Here is a 17,104-nt window from a genome sequence, read left to right as displayed (position 1 = left end):
GTTTAATGTAGTGGTACTGGAGAAAAGAAAGAAGAATGCAATAGGAAAATAATTAGAATGCATAATTTGCTGGATCCATTGGGCTCCCAAAATGTTTTCTCTACCTCTTCATTATTTGACTTAAATACCCACTATCTTTTTCTATTAGGCCTTTTCCCCCTTACTGTGTGAAGCCAGATATACCCACGTAAATCCCCAAACTAGATCCCACATCCCCACTGTTAGGAGTACCACCGACCCAGGGGACCACCAGTCTCCTCCAATCCTCTCTGCTGACGTCCACCTTTTTTTTACCATAGCCCATCCAATAGGAAGTGGCTACAACAGGCAGGGGTGTGGATTTTATCTCTGAGAGGGGCTTTAAATGAAAAGTATAACATACAGTGGCAGTGCGTCCATAAAGGGCGCAGGAGCGCTGCCCCCTCTCTTCTGTCACCGCTCTATCACCATAGATTCATGCCTTGCATGAATCTATTTATAGTCCCCGCTGACACCCCCTATTCAGGTGTCTGGCCCCTTTTCTGGCACTGGGCACCTGAATTATAGTGATGGGTTTTTTTTGGAAGCACCTGATTAGAGCCATAGACTCTAATAGGCACCGAAAAAGGTGAACAGCGGGTGCAATGCTGTGCGTTTGCTGCTCACTCAATTGTTTGTTAGCAAAGCGAAGGAATTCACTTTGCTAACACTGAACCACCTCTCAGCCAATCAGGTGCTCGGGTCTGTTATCTGTCACCTGATTGGCTGAAACATCAGACGCTGTGATTGGACGCCTGATAGAGAGGACGGAAGAAGACATCAAGGAGCACGCAGGACACCGCCACTGACCCGCTGCGAGACAGGCAAGTGCCGGGGTGATACACACTGCCAGCATTTGATGGGGCACAGTTGCAGCGGCAAATGATGGGCACACTGGCAGCATTTGATGGGGCACATGAGCGGCAATTGATGGGTACACTGGCAGAAATTGATGGGCATACTGGCAGCAATTGATAGGTATGGTAGTTGGCACAATGGCTGCTCTTGATGGGCACAGTAGCTGCCTTTTATGGGCACAGTGGCTGCGTTTCATGGGCATAATGGCAGCATTTGATGGGCACAGTGGCTTGCGTTTGATGGCACAGTGGCTGCATTTGATGGGCACAGTGGCGGCGTTTGATGGGCACAGTGGTTGCATTTGATGGACACAGTGGCTGCGCTTGATGAGCACAGTGGCTGCGTTTGATAGACACAGTGGTTGCATTTGATGGGCACGGTGGTGGCAATTGATGGGCACAGTGGCTGTGGTTGATGGGCACAGTGGTTGCATTTGATGGGCACAGTGGCTGAACTTGCTGGGCACAGGGGCTACGCTTGATGGGCACAGTGGCTGCGTTTGATAGACACAGTGGTTGGGCTTGATGGGCACAGTGGCTTAGTTTGATGGCACAATGGCCGCAATTGATTTTCTTTTTTTGCCTGTGGCCAATCATGGCTCTCCTCGCTGCTGGCGCTGCGATTGGCCAAGCATGCGGGGTCACAGTGCATGCTTGGCCAATCATGAGCCAGCAATGCACTGCGCCATCGCACACGAATTTGACGCGAACGGACCAAAATGTTCGGATTTCGCCGAACGGACGAACAGCCAATGTTCGAGTCGAACGTACGTTCGACTCGAACACGAAGCTCATCCCTACTCAGATGGCAAGCTTTCATTTCCTCAGCCCTCTCTTTGGATGACCAACAGGCCATACATACTCTCTCCTTCTCCTTTGATGAGCCGATCCCTGAGGAACAGCAACCCTAAATCTCACTCTCTACCCATCATCGTCTCTGGTTGTTTCAATACCCAATACACATCCGCAGGACTACCTCATCAGGTCTCATTCACTTGGCAGCCCGCAACCCCCCACCCCCCCTCCTTCCCTGTCTTCCCAGTTATAACCTCTTCCATCTTATCGACCATTTCCCTCTTTTCAGTGGTTAGTACGCAGATCCATCCAGTTTCCTTGTCTTATTCATTTGTCTAGCTACTGTACTCTAGCATTTGTTTTTTTCACAAGAAAACTACCATAGTCTCACTAAATGGGACTTCTTGTGCTACACAGGCTGTTCATTTTCCCACGATGTCAGTTGTTTTAGCTTGTATACTTGTCATGCTAATTGTTATCATGTGCTTTGTTTAGATGATATCTGTTATTCTTTCCTTTGTCTCATTTATTCCAATGCAGTACTGCCCGGAAAGTGACTGATGATCACCTGTACAAATGTCTTTTTGGTTTATTCTTCAATAAAAACATTTTGAAAAAAAAAACGCCATGCCTTTCTGCCCCTGGGTCCCCAGGCCTCATCTCGGCCATTTATGCAGCCCTAAACAGATGATCGCCATCAGCACTCCTCCCATATATGGACCAGTGGGAAAGGGACCTTTAGGCCCCAATTGACCTGGAAGACTGGAGTAAAGCCTGGAGAATGGTAGCCAAATGTTCGTTTAATTCAAATACTTTAGAAGCCGCGTACAAAGTACTATTCCCTTGGTACTGGGTTACAGCTCGCACCGTTCAGGCCTTCCCTGGAAGCTCTGACAGGTGCTTTCGCAATTGTGGACAACGAGGGGATGTTCTTCACACCTGGTGGTCCTGCCCGAGGCTAGTGGGGTTCTGGTCGAGAATCTTTGGTTTGCTGCAGACACTCATCAACTTGACAATCCGAAGAAATGCCAAGCTAGCTCTTCTCCACTGTCCGATACCTGGGTTGCGAGGTCCTCAACAGAAGCTAGCTTTTTATCTTTTCATACCAGCTAAGCGGACCATTGCCCAGGCCTGGAAGACCCAACGGGTGGCTTTCCACGGGGTAAAGACGCGCATGACTGCTATGGTACTACAAGAGCGCATGTCCAGCATCGTATATGACTCCCATGCTAAATTTTTAAAAATCTGGGAGCCGTGGATTTCATATGAATTCCCTATGCTCCAAGCAGCATGCTTGGGCCTGGTCTGACCTACCTTGCTGGGGCCCCGGTGCCCGAGTCCCCCCTTTCCTCCTCCCCTTTTCTCTTTCTCCTTTTCCCCTCCCTCTTGTCTTTTGTCTCTTTTCTTTAGTCTCTTCATATTTTTCTTCATTCTTTTCTGTAGTCTCTCTCTTTCTTCTAACACTTACCGTTGCCCCCCCATGGTGGGGGTAGCGGGTGAAGGGCTTCCACCCCAGAATCGGATAGGGGGTTCTGATTATTTGTGTTACAGCCAGTTCTGATACCATCCTCTACCTGTATTATCCAGTCCATATATTGTGGTGTTTTGCCCTTTGCAATCCTGTTCATGTTCTTCACACCTGGTGGTCCTGCCCGAGGCTAGTGTGGTTCTGGTCGAGAATCTTTGGTTTGCTGCAGACACTCTTCCACTTGACAATCCGAAGAAATGCCAAGCTAGCTCTTCTCCACTGTCCGATACCTGGGTTGCGAGGTCCTCAACAGAAGCTAGCTTTTTATCTTTTCATACCAGCTAAGCGGACCATTGCCCAGGCCTGGAAGACCCAACGGGTGGCTTTCCACGGGGTAAAGATGCGCATGACTGCTATGGTACTACAAGAGCGCATGTCCAGCATCGTATATGACTCCCATGCTAAATTTTTAAAAATCTGGGAGCCGTGGATTTCATATGAATTCCCTATGCTCCAAGCAGCATGCCTGGGCCTGGTCTGACCTACCTTGCTGGGGCCCCGGTGCCCGAGTCCCCCCTTTCCTCCTCCCCTTTTCTCTTTCTCCTTTTCCCCTCCCTCTTGTCTTTTGTCTCTTTTCTTTAGTCTCTTCATATTTTTCTTCATTCTTTTCTGTAGTCTCTCTCTTTCTTCTAACACTTACCGTTGCCCCCCATGGTGGGGGTAGCGGGTGAAGGGCTTCCACCCCAGAGTCGGATAGGGGGTTCTGATTATTTGTGTTACAGCCAGTTCTGATACCATCCTCTACCTGTATTATCCAGTCCATATATTGTGGTGTTTTGCCCTTTGGAATCCTGTTCATGCTTTGTAGCCCCTGCGTGGGCGTCCATTGAGCACATTCTGTTTTCTTGTCTCCTTAAATTTCCAATAAACATATTGAAATAGAAAAAAAAAAACACCAAGTTTCAAAAATGTTCCAGAAAATAATGTTTTTTATACACCAAATATGTTGGTTTGTTGTAAAACCCTTTTCTAAACGCACATGTGAATGTGCTTTGATTAAAAAGTGAAATTATCAACAATGTGGGGCTTCCTTTTTCAATGCGCAAAACCAGTATTTGGAGTAAAGTTGTTGTTTTCTGTAGCAATGGGTGTTATTTACTAAAAGCAAATCCACTTTGCAGTCCAGGTGCATTTTTAGGTGCACTTTTGCAGTGCACTTGTAGTGCATAGTGGATGTGCCTTTAGTAAATAACACCCATAGTGGTGTTTACTTTTCCCCAATCACGCCATTTTCCTGATCCCACATATTTCTGCCATGGTGCTGAAAATTAGCAATATTTTTGTCAATAATGCACTACATACATTAGCAACAAAAACAAGGTGTGTGTATCAGACCCACAACATAATAAGATTATCTGAAGAAGAGACTGTCACCTCATCTCGCTCAGAACTTGGGTTTGCACTGTTGTAGAAAAAGGCCCAACAAAAAAAAGCAAAAATACCTAGGAGACACCTAAAACCAAGCCAAGCAGTAAATGAAAACAAAGATTATTGTAGTTTGAAAGAAAAATGTATTAAAAAAAGTCTCTCAGACATTGGGATATCAATGGCCCCCCTACCCACAAAGTACTCCATGTATTAGGTTCTGACCTCGTGGGCACTTTGGGGGGGCAAGCCAGGACGAGCAGCTTCAAGGGATGCGAGATTGTCATTTTCAGGCAAGTCTGCATCTGGGCTAACTGAGACCACAATGTTTTTTTTAAATTGTGCAGAACACAGCAGGTAAGCACAATGTGATTTTGTTTATATTCCGCCAAGTGGATTGAATTGGCATCAAAAATAGGCGGAACCGGCCAGTATTCCAAAAGTGTTCTCCACGACTCTTCTAGCTCTGGCCAGCCGGAAATTAAAGATCCTCTGATCCGGGGTCAGGGTCCTCATCGGGAAAGGCCGCATCAGGTGGTTTGCCAGGGCAAACAACTCATCCATGAGGAATACAAACGAATGTAGAGTCCTTCTACATTCTCCTCTGGGGGTGTCAAGCCCAGACTGCCACTCTGGAGACGCCAGTAGAATTCCGTCCGTGAGAACACTCCACCAGCCAACATCTGGCCATTTTGCCCCACGTCCACATACAGGAAGTCATAGGTCGCTGACACCACCAACATCACGATACTATTAAACCCCTTATAATTATAATAGTAGGACCCCGAGTTGGGGGGTGGGACAATGCGGACGTGCTTCCCATCAATTGCACCTCCACAATTGGGAAAGTCTCAACGGCTGGCAAAGTGAGAGGCCACAGTCTGCCATTCCTGTGGCGTTGAAGGAAATTGTGGAGTGAAACAAAATAAAATAGTAATTTGGCACATCAACATTGCAAGCAGATTAGACACCAACATTTTTGCCCAAGATCAGTATAACAGGGGGATGTTATACGTTTTTTGTGTAAAACTTGATTTCACATACATCAATCCTGCATGTCTTCACAGAGGCAACATACATGAGAATAACTCATCTCTCACTACTTGGAAATGCAATAGGAATAGCCAGGTTGTGCTGTCCTGCCTCTCCTTGGCACAGATTGCTCCCAGATGGGGTGTTTAGTGGGGTGGAGCGGCACCACACAGCCTATGTCTGGTACTTAGTGTAGTTTATAATGTTTATTTATATATGATATGCTTTCCCAAACCACCCTTAATCAAATGTTCCTCATCACTGTGTTTTACTACATGATAGATTCTGTTTAATTGTATGCGAAAAAGTCAATAAAAACAATTGAAATAAAAAAAATGTAAAATACAGAATAGTCATGAAAGCTATTACAACCATGGTATCCTATACGACAGTGAGGGCCTGATTTATGTCTGAATAGGGATTGTTCTAAAGAAAAAAAAATAAAAATACAGTTGATTAATTCCTTAGTGTCCCCATGCCATTGAAAGATACCTCTGATTTTTTGGCTTTGTGATTGAAAAGCACAGTCTACTTTTCTGTGTATTTATCTAACTGCCTGAGTCAGCTTAGTTCTGGCTGAGCACAAATAAGAAACTTCTTCACCAGGGTAGATAGCACAGGCTTAGCATAGCACTGCCTTTCAAGGAGAAATTTGCCTCAAAGTAGTCCTGCCTCCACCTGAAGACTCTGTCTGCTAACAAAGGGAAGGGAGGAGGAGTCCAGTGACGTCGAAGTTCTGATTGAACGTAACGCATACAGGGGAGGAGCTACGCATTACGTCACCCGCTGCTGCCCTATGGAACTAACATGATTGTTGGCTTTACATGCTGTGTTTTTATCGTCTTTATGTGAGTAGTTTGTGTTTGAACACAAAAATGTTATTTTATACTGAAGCGGTGAGAGAAGTTTATGGTTTGTGTTAACCCTTTTGATACCCGCTTGCATTACCACCTGTTTGCACAGGGGTCCACAACATAAGGTGAGAGTGATTAGCAGAGACCTTCAAATGCCACATTGCCAAGGTGCCATACTAAAATGCCACATTTTGCCAATTTTTCGGTGAAATGCCATATTTCGCAGATTTTCGGGAAAATGACACATTTTGTGCCATATTTTGCCTTATTTGGGTCAAGAAAAAATAGAAATATTCTAATATTCTTCAAGTGGGACAATAATATTTGTCAGCAATGTCTTCATATAGAAATATGAAGATTTAATACCACCTTACACCTTGTATTCCATGTGCTTGTCTGTTAGAGAGACACACACAGACTGTCATTGACAGACTTCCCTATTGTTTGTGTATTGGGAGGGAATGTGGATTGTGGCTGTCTCATTGTTAAATGTTAATGACCTCACATTGTTCTGTCTGCCTTAAGATAAACTTATCATGGAATGTATATGTGTATGTGGATTGGCTGCTAAAGGGGAGGGGGGATTGTCCCACAGTGTATATCTTTGTGTACACTGTATGTAAAAATCCATTAGCAGGGGGGAGGACCGCAGGGAAAGGCATATATACAGTATGTCAGCTCCCTTTCCCACGTCCTTCATACCAAGCTTAGGTGTATTACTGAAATCATCACTCGTGTTTTACATTTTCGTGTTTTCCTAATTCAATATGCCTAAAGTTGCTAGTTCAAACGTAACCCTTTTCAAGAAGTGGATTAATGGTGACAGCAATTTCGCCGTGGAAGATATTCTGCAAGTTGTGTACAAAATCGGTAAGTTTTTATTCAGTTTTCTTTGAGAACTGTTCTTATACCTATATCATTCTGATTTATCTCACTTTTTCAAGAGAATGTCTTCTTTTTCTATTACTTCCACAAGCACTGTATATTTTGAAGTTATGGCCACTAACGTTCATTTTATGGTACCCAACAGCCTTGTACCCCAAGTAGCCTTGAAATGCTCCTCAAGTGTCAAAATGTTCTATAGTTGAAAACTGTTTTCTGTCCTCACCTTAGTCCCCTTTCCGAAACTGATCTATTCTGGCCTGTGTAGGAAACAGACTTTTACTGGAGAATTTTTACCAGTACTGAATACAAAACTTTTTCTTGTATTTAATTTACAGTATGAGTTTAAGAAGAATTGGCAATTCGACGTGCACAAGAAAAGCGAGCAGCACCTGGCAAGGGACAAAACTCGGAAGCGAGTACTGATCGGAAGCAGAAGCAGCTCCTTAGAGATGTGGTGTCATGGGAAATTCGGCCCGAGGTCCAGGAATTTTCCAGAGATGTCAACATGGCTTTCCTTAAAGAAGGCATTCTGTTACACAAACTGGAGAAGGGTCCCCTGCGTGACATTTTTCATAAGTACTGTAGCGTCAAATTGCCAAGCGTGAGCTCCCTAAGACGAATGGTACCTCGATTGTGTGAAAATACCTGTAAATAGTAATGAAGTAGTTAATATGATTCAAGTTGCATGATTTAATATCCCTTTTATGATGGGAAGGGGGGGGGGAGTTGAAAAATAAATGCCATATTTGGCCAAAATAAATGCCACATTTGGCCAAAATAAGTGCCATATTGCCTCATTTTTTATCGCCACCTTTTGTAAAAATAAATGCCACATTTTGAAGGTCTCTGGTGATTAGTGAGACTGGAGGTGGAGGGATTGTCACGCTACTGTGGGAAAAAAAATTACTTACGTCAGTGCTACAGTTTGTATTTAAAATGTATTTGTGTGAACTGTGAAGTTAAGTCATGGATTGTAGAAACTAACTAGTGTCGGGTTATTGTATATAGTGTATACCACATTTACCACTGACGAATGCAGAGTTGCAATACAAGGAGATCAGCTAAAAGTAGTTTGTTCTGTATGTGCGTTATAATTAAGCAAGATGAGTAGATTCATGGATTTAAAAAAAAAAAATCGATCAAATGCAAAAATTTTAATCAGGAACAGCCCTATTTTCTCTTATCTCAACCTCCTAAAAAACAGATCAACATGACACTAGAGTTTCCCGAAAAAATTCTAAAAACCAAAACATGGAGACTGAACACATCCATACTCAAAGACCCAATAGATATCCAATACTTCAACAACTGCTTGAGGGATTACTTCTCAAATAACGACAATTGAGAAACGTCTCTCCTCAATCAGTGGGAGGCCCATAAAAGTGCCATAAGAGGGGAATTCATAGCAAAGCTAACTAACTTAAGAAAGAACGTCAGTTTAAAATTAATGCACTCACAAACCAAATCCAAAAACTAGAAATAGCACACAAACAAAACATGGCAATATTAACACTAAATGAATTAACACAAGCTCGATCCCAGCTTGTAGATTAATTAAACATGAAAACCAAAAGACAATACATCCTCAGACATAAAATATATTATGAACAAGGAAATAAGAGCGGAAAACTACTCGCAAAGGTGGCCCAAAACAAAAAAAATTGGCCACCACAGTACACCAAATCAGGGATAAAGGTGGCACATCATACTCATCAAATGAAGAAATAGCCCATCAAACCCCAAATGTCCTCAAAACTCTGAAAAAAGAATACGTACTATACTTTTTTTTTTAAATACAGCCCCTCTCCAATCTCGGCGGAAAAGGCACGCGATCTCGAAGCTCCTATCTCTGACACTGAGTTTGAAAAAGTGGTCAAAGACATGAAATTAAGCAAAGCCCTAGGCCCAGATGGCCTTCCCTACAATATTACAAAACATTCATAGATATCCTGAAATCAAGACTTTTAAAAATGTTCCACTCACTCAAAAACAAATACCAGCCCAATTCCTAGAAGCACATATAACAGTAATACCCAAAGAAGGCAAAGATAATTCCCAGGTGACTAATAGGGATGATCTTTATGTTTGGGTCGAACATAAGTTTGATTTAAACATCGGGTGTTCGCCCGTTCATCGAAAAACTGACATTATGGGCCGTTCGCACCAAATTCAAGCCCTGCATAATGCCCCATAATGCACTGTAAGAGCGCAGTGCATTGTTGTATGATGATTGGCCAAAGCTTGCACCATGACCTGCATGCTTTGGCCAATCCCAGCTCCTTCAGCTAAGAGAGCCATAAATGGCCAAAGGCAGGGTGCCTTTGGCCAATTATGGCTCAGGGAGACTAAGTCCACGCCCCACACTATATAAGGCTGCCTGCACGGCAGCCCCGTGTAGTGTGTTGCTGGCGTGGATGGAGAGAGAGTGTGATTTAGATTGAGCAGGCAGGTTTTTTCAGTTAGCTGCAGTGTATTTAATATAAGTACATGCGGCCAATCTGCTAGCGGTACACCAATATCAGATTTTAGCACGCAAATTTTCCTACCCCAGTTGCTAAACCGTCTAAAGAAATTTGGTCCCAGCCATCCACATGCTCAGCGTCTCAATGCTAGCTTGGCCAAATTGCTAGCACTGCAACAGCTGCCTTTTCAGCTGGTAGACTCTGCCCCCTTTTGTGAATTTGTACAATGTGCGGTACCTCAGTGGCAGGTTCCAAAATGCCATTTCTTTTCATGGAAGGCCATACCAGCTCTCTACCAGCATGTGGAAGGCAATGTCTTGGCCTCGTTGGACAGGGCGGTCAGCAGTAAGGTGCATATTACTGCTGACTCATGGTCCAGCAGGCATGGAAAAGGACGCTACCTTTCTTTCATGGCGCACTGGGTAACTCTGCTGGCAACTGGGAAGGATGCAGGACAGGGTGCAGTATTGTTGGAGCTTGTTCCGCCACCATGCCTCCAAAATGCTAGTGGTGATTCTGCCACAGCTCTCTCCCCCACCCCCACCTCTTCTTCTTCCTCTATGGCCTCTTCCTCTGCAGATTTCTCCTCTGAACCAGCGGTGCTCCGTAGGCGTTCAAGGGGCTACGCAAGCACTCAGGCAAAAAGATGCCATGTGGTGCTTGAGTTGGTCTGCTTAGGGGACAGGAGCCACATTGGGCAGAGATTCTGTCAGCTCTGCATGAGTAGGCTCAGAGGTGGTTGACGCCATGCCACCTTCAGCCAGGAATGGTTGTATGCGACAATGGCACCAACCTCCTCTCTGCCCTCTGACAGGCACACTTGGCCCATGTTCCCTGTTTAGCTCACGTCTTGAATTTAGTGGTGCAGCAGTTCTTGAACAGGTACCCTTGCTTACAGGATCTCCTGAGGCAGGCCAGGGAAGTCTGTGGTAATTTCCGCCGGTCATGTACTGCCAGTGCTCGGCTGGCTGACATTCAAAGAGAATGCAACCTTCCCAAAAACCGCCTCATTTGTGACATGCCCACCAGGTGGAACTCAACGTTGGCAATGCTGCAGCAGCTACACACACAGCAGAGGGCCATCAATGAGTACCTGTGTGAGCATGGGACCAGGACAGAGTCAGGGGAGTTTGGCTATTTTTCACCACGCCAGTGGCTACTGATCAAGGATGCATGCACTGTCCTGTCGCCATTTTAGGAGGCCACAAGGTTGGTGAGCAGTGACAGTGCATGCATCAGTGATACTGTCCCTCTTCTCTTCCTGTTGGAGCACATGCTTCATGGAATAATGAATAGGGCACTTGAGGCAGAACAGCGGGAGGAAGAGGTCGACTTCCTTACCTCTCAAGGCCCCCTTTATGCAGATGCTAATATTCCTGCAGGTCCACTGATCACACAGGAAGAAGAAGAGAAGGAGGATTGTGTCAGCATGGAGGTGGAGGATAACACTCAGTAGCAGTCTTCAATGGATCGTTTGCAGTCCCCAGAAACCCATGGAGTTGTATGTAGCTGGGAGGAGGTGGTTGAGGATCATGTGATCCTTAGTGACCCAGAGGACTCAGGATTGAATGCCTCTGCAAACATTACGCTGCATGGTCTCCCTGATCCTGCAAATCCTGCGAAAGAACCCTAGGATTCGTGGTATCAAGGAAAGGGTTCATTACTGGCTGGCAACCCTTCTTGATCCATGTTACAAGGGTAAGGTTGCAGAACTTATCCAGCCTTCGCAGAGGGAGCAGAGGATGAAATATCTTCGGGAGGCCTTGCAGAAAGGTTTGTGCAGTGTGTTTCCAGAGCCTGGGAGGTTACAATTTCCTGTTGCTGAACAACGTGTTGCTGAGGCTTCGTTCAATCACAGAAAGAGCGGGGGAGAAGGTGGCCGGCTGACCTGATGACTTCTGACACTTCTTCAGTCCTCAGCGCCCAGGTCTGGTTCCAGCAACCATCGCCAGCATCTGAATTACATGGTGCAAGAATATCTAGGGGCAAGATCAGACTTGGAGACCTTTCCACCAGAAAATCCACTGGGTTACTGGGTCTTGAGGATGGACCACTGGCCAGAGCCTGCTCAATGTGCAATTGAGCTACTGGCCTGTCCTGCATCCAGTGTTCTTTCTGAACGCACATTCAGGGCTGCTGGAGGCTTTGTAACCGATCACAGAGTACGCCTGTCCACATACTCTGTTGATCGGCTCACATTCATAAAAATGAATCAGTCTTGGATCACCAGCTACCAAGCACCTGATGCTGATGTAACCGATTGATTTTTTCTATGGATGTTGGATCCCTTGAAGACTGCATATGCTGAGTGACTTTCCTATTATGCGGAGCGACTATCTTATTCCTCCTCAATCTTCATGATAATAGCTTCTAGGAATATTTTCGGTTCAGGGCACCCCAACCACTGCCTAAGGTCCAATTTTTCTGCCCCTGTTTAACAAGGGCATGTAATTACAATTGTTGATCTAATATTTCACAGCAGGGCCTGTTCCTGCGCTCAACAAAAGTATCTGTGAGGCTTTACAGTGTTGTGCCACCACCACCACCGCCTAAGGCCCAATTTTTATGCCCTTGTTTAAGAGGGGCGCGTTATTACAATTTTTGATCTAATATTTTCACAGTATTGCCTGTTCCTGTGCTCAAAAAAGTATCTGTGAGGCTACAGTGTTGTGCCACCACAAACACCGCCTAAGGCCCAATTATTATGCCCCTGTTTAACAGAGGTGCGTAATTACAATTTGTGATCTAATATTTCACAGCAAGGCCTGCTCCTGTGCTCAAAAAACGTATCTGAGGCTTTACAAACAGATTCAACTTAAGAACAAACCTACGGTCCCTATCTTGTTTGTAACCCGGGGACCGCCTGTATACTGCTGCTGTTCAGAGTATATAGGGCCTGGGGGCCTCGCACCTTTTTATTTTATACAGGGTTCCCCTTAATATCCATACCAGCCCCAAAGGGCCTGGGGAGGGGGGTTTCGAGGTGTTCGGCTCATCCCTAGTGCAACCTTACTTTGCACCACTTTCTTACTGTTTCTGGCCTGCCCCCTTCATTATTTGGATTTCGGTTCTAGGAGAAATGGAAGCCTTCATAATGGGCACAGCAGGTGTGCAGAACCAGGAGCTCAGCACAGAGATGATAGGAACCCCTCATAATGGACACAGTAAGCCTACAAACTTGCAAATTAAGCATATGAATGGTGGGGGATCTCTTATAATGATGTTGCGGCCCCCATCAGAGCCACCCCTCCCCTATATCAAGGTTCTAAATAGAGTCCCCTCTTACATCAGGGTCCTGCGTTGAAGACTGCGGGATGGATGTTTGGGGGGAAAAGAAGAGACCAACTCATCTAAATCCTCATTCTGAGGATACTCCACTGACCCTTGTATGGACCAGCTAAAATCTCACAGTGGGCTGTGTGTGGTCCATGGGACATAGTTTGAAGACCTCTGCTCTGAGCAATGTTCCAACTTTCAAAAATGTTCCTTAAATTTTCATTGAAGAAAATTAGGATTTACTGAATAATGAAGACTTGATTTGCAACCAAGAGGGCCTGTTATACCAGACAGTACAGGAATTCATAAATACTGGAGCTGGCAGATTTTGCAAAAGTGTCTCTCATGCATTCTAAAAGTGGTGAAGAATGCACTAAATTCATATACCTGTCTAGGCCTTTTCTCAAATTCGGCTCATGTAGCGCCACCTTTAGTATGCACATGAGACACTTTTGCAAAAAATTTACAGTTTTTCTGTCATTCACTACAAAGTGGCACATTTTAGGACTACCTAAATTTAGGGCACAAGTTGATAACCAAAAGTGTTGCAAATGCTTCATCAGTTTAGCGCAATACATTAACAAAAGGGATTAGGGCAAGAAAAGTGTCGAAGCACCCCCATTATGTTTTTAGTGAAAACTACCTTCATCTCAGATATTTTTCTTACCTTGCTCAGGTTTGTTGAGTCTTTTTTTCTTGTTGCTTGTAGTAGCTGGTGAGAAATAATCAGCAGATTATACCTGCAATATGATACTCTCAGGACAGCTGCAAAATAATGGAAGGGATGGGGAGGAAGAGGCACCAAGCCGCCAATAGTGCAGAACAGTTTTATTCAAAATGACATACATTTACAGTAAGAATGCACTCACAAACATCCTGGGACATTGCGACTAAGCAGGAACGCCTTTCAGCGGCCAGACCATGCCTCCTCCATCAGCCTCTGATGAAGGCTGATAAAGGAGGCATGGTCTGGCCTCCAAAACGCATTTCTGATTGGCCACAGCATACCAGGGTATGACATCTCCTTTGACAGCTCCAGTTTCTCCCAGCGGTAGCCTGGCTCCCTGCACCTCTTCCCAAAGTGGCTCTATCATTGTAGTGGCTCCAGCATGGATTGGATTCTCCTTGGCAGCCCCAGAGTGAGCAGTACATGCCTGCTCTCTTGGACATTTGTGAGTGCATTCTTACTGTATATTTATCTCATTTTTGAATAAAACTGTGCTACACTATGAGCGGCTTGGCACCTCTTCCTCCCATCCCTTCCTCTGTTATGCCCTGTACACACGGTCGGAAATTCCAATGGAAAAGGTCCGATCGAATTATGTTGTCGGAAAATCCGATTGTGTATGGGCTCTATCAGACTTTTTCCATTGGAATTTCCGATGGAAAAAATTTGAGAGCAGGACCTCTGACTTTTTCCGATCGTTTGTAGAGAATTCCGATCCTAGAAAGTTCCACGCATGCTCAGATCAAATTACGAGACCAAAGCTATTGGCTACTAGCCGCAACGTAGTCCCGTCGCAAGGAACGAACGTCATCACGTTCCGAACTATCGCATTTTCCGACAACTTTGTCCAACCGTGTGTATGTAACACCAGTTTGGGACAAAATCCGTCTGAAAAAATCCGACAGATGTTGTCGGAATGTCCGACCGTGTGTACAGGGGCTTACAGTGTTCGGGTTCCCAGCCTGCTTCAGGAGGCAGCCTTGTTTTTATTAGCGGTGTCAGCCAGAGACTGTTTTTAATTTGTCTAGTTTAACCTCTGGGATGTATCTCTATTCATGTGTGTGTGTATATATATCTCGAATTATCACAGATTTTACTGCATGCCAGCATTATTATATGTATAGGCTGGCAGTTCATGTTACATTTGTTCCTTACACACTATCCAATTTTGATTGCACACAATTTTCTTTCTCTGGCAGCAAGTAGAGTGATGAGTGATTGTTGTGTGTTGGTTTGCAAAATAGTGTTGCCCTGAAATAACTCATACAGCTAGAAACAATAAGATACTGCTCAGATAATCCTTATCTTATTGGTCTTTTTTGCCCTAGGTTCTAAAGAACACTGCTCCACCACTTGTTTGTAATCTCTCTATTCTATTCAGTCTGGTATTATTTGGTTGTGGCAATATATCCAAACTGGTATGTAGCATATACCTGGCTAATTGTTAGTCTTAGACTGTTATTTTTTAATAAAAAAAATACTGATACATGCTAGATTACCTTGTTCTGGCTGGTCTAGGTTTCGTTTAGGGGCTCTCTTAGCGATTGAGGTTTCTCCAGTTTCTTGTGAAGTTCCTGGAATAAAACACATTTGACTTTTTCATTACTTGTTTTCTTCTTTATGGGTTTAGAATTTTGCCCACCACCAACATTTGTTACTGCTGTTAGCTTTTTGTCCTCTATATTCTATCCAAGTGGCTTTGCTGTCTTTCCTTTAAAGAACTTCACAGAGCCAAAACCTCATTGTTGGTTCCCATTTTGCAAAGTTACCTAGAGAGAATTGCTTGAGAGATAGGAGACACGACTAACAAAATGGGAACCAACCATAGGGGGTTCATATCAGATTTCCATGTGCTGACGGAGAGGTGTAAATGATTTTTCGCAAAAAACACTGACATATACTGTGCATGGATAAAGTGTTAGGCTCAGTGCTGCCAAAACAACACATTTTTATTTATCAGAGGGCACCTAACTTTGGGAATATGGTAGAGAAGAACATTTTTAATCCCCCCCAAAGTTGTATTTAAAGATAAAAAAACATTTTTTGTTTGTCATAAATGTAGTAGAGCGTGTACAATAACACAAAATAATGTAACTCGTCTTTAAATCAACTGTTGAGGATAAGCAATATGAGATCTATGAATTTATCATGTGTGATACACGTTTCACAATGCCCTTGTGGCCCAATTTATGTGGGCCGAACGAAAGGCGAAACGAAAAATAGCAGATTTCCGAACACATACAGAATATATGAGGCATAGGTTGTATCGCTCCTGAAGGGGGTCTGACATTGTTACAGACCTCTCTAGAAGGGAGACTAAATGGATTTATATATGAAGTCCCTCAGTCCAGGGGGGCTCAATGTGTAACTGGATATCAACTGTTTCATTAAGGAGTTAACTGTCCAAGGGATAGGGTTATTTAACGATTAGTTGCCGTTCTGTGTGGCTTTGCCCTTCAATTCTGGTCTGTTGTGGTTCCTTGTGGTTTGGATGGTTTATTGTGGATGGTGGGAATGTGGGTTCTTTTGTTGTAGTTGTGCTTCATGTGTGGTTGTTTTGGTTGTGGTTCGTTCTTTGTGTGTTGGACTTATGTGTTGATTGTTGTTGTTTGGTGTCCCTGGTCCACCACAGTACCATGCAGTTCACTTCCAGGCTGTGATACACATGCAGTTCCGAAAGTGACGTAAGGCCCTATGTGACGCAAGTTCCAGAGATGTCTGGAGGCACTTTTTTCCTTTTTTGTAGTGGCCCTTGGAACGCCCCATCTTCTTACATAAGCCAAGCATTGTAGATCACATTGTGGATTGTGTTTATACGACCATTTGGGTAAAGTGGGGGGATTTTTCTTTGGGTACAAGTAACTCAGGGCCCAGTGCCCTTGAATTGTTATTTGGGCCACCAATTATTAATGGATGGCCATTAAATATATTTATTTTTGGTAGTACTATTTATATTCTTTGTGTTTCAAGGTTTTTTTCCCGGGGTTGTTTGAGTTTCCATTGTGTCCATATTTAGTGGCTCTTATACTTCACCACCCATGTGGCCTACATACCGGTATATACAGTACTGGCTGATACCTACATAATATCAGGTTTTTCTATTACCCCATTTGGTAAGAGCAAACTCTCTTCATCCCTGCATTCTGAGCGTATCGTACTCCTGAACCCTACATGCTGAGAGCAATACACTCCTCATCCCTGCATTCTAAGCACAATGCACTCCTCATCCCTGCATTCTGAGCACAGCACACTGCTTATCCCTGCATTCTGAGTGCAACAGAGTCCTCATTCCTGCATTCTGAGTG

At 44.3% G+C, this 17,104-nt stretch overlaps 1 protein-coding gene across 2 annotated transcripts in view; it reads right to left on the bottom strand.

Moving 5' to 3' along the window:
• Positions 1 to 17,104, bottom strand: part of LOC143923540 (interferon-induced very large GTPase 1-like) — an 89,046-nt gene that overhangs the window by 56,601 nt on the left and 15,341 nt on the right. For both annotated transcript variants that reach the window (XM_077447297.1, XM_077447298.1), the window contains 2 exons: positions 15,299 to 15,373; positions 13,740 to 13,784 (listed from right to left, as the gene is read on the bottom strand). In XM_077447297.1, coding sequence (XP_077303423.1) covers positions 13,740 to 13,784; positions 15,299 to 15,373 — 120 coding nt within the window. The remainder of the gene's footprint in view (positions 1 to 13,739; positions 13,785 to 15,298; positions 15,374 to 17,104) is intronic.

The sequence above is a fragment of the Lithobates pipiens genome, unplaced genomic scaffold (assembly GCF_037356315.1).
Source record: "Lithobates pipiens isolate NorthernLeopardFrog02 unplaced genomic scaffold, aLitPip1_a1.2 Scaffold_22, whole genome shotgun sequence".
Taxonomy (NCBI): domain Eukaryota; kingdom Metazoa; phylum Chordata; class Amphibia; order Anura; family Ranidae; genus Lithobates; species Lithobates pipiens.
Note: the sequence above shows the minus strand (reverse complement) of the source record. Positions and strands in the feature narration are given on the sequence as shown.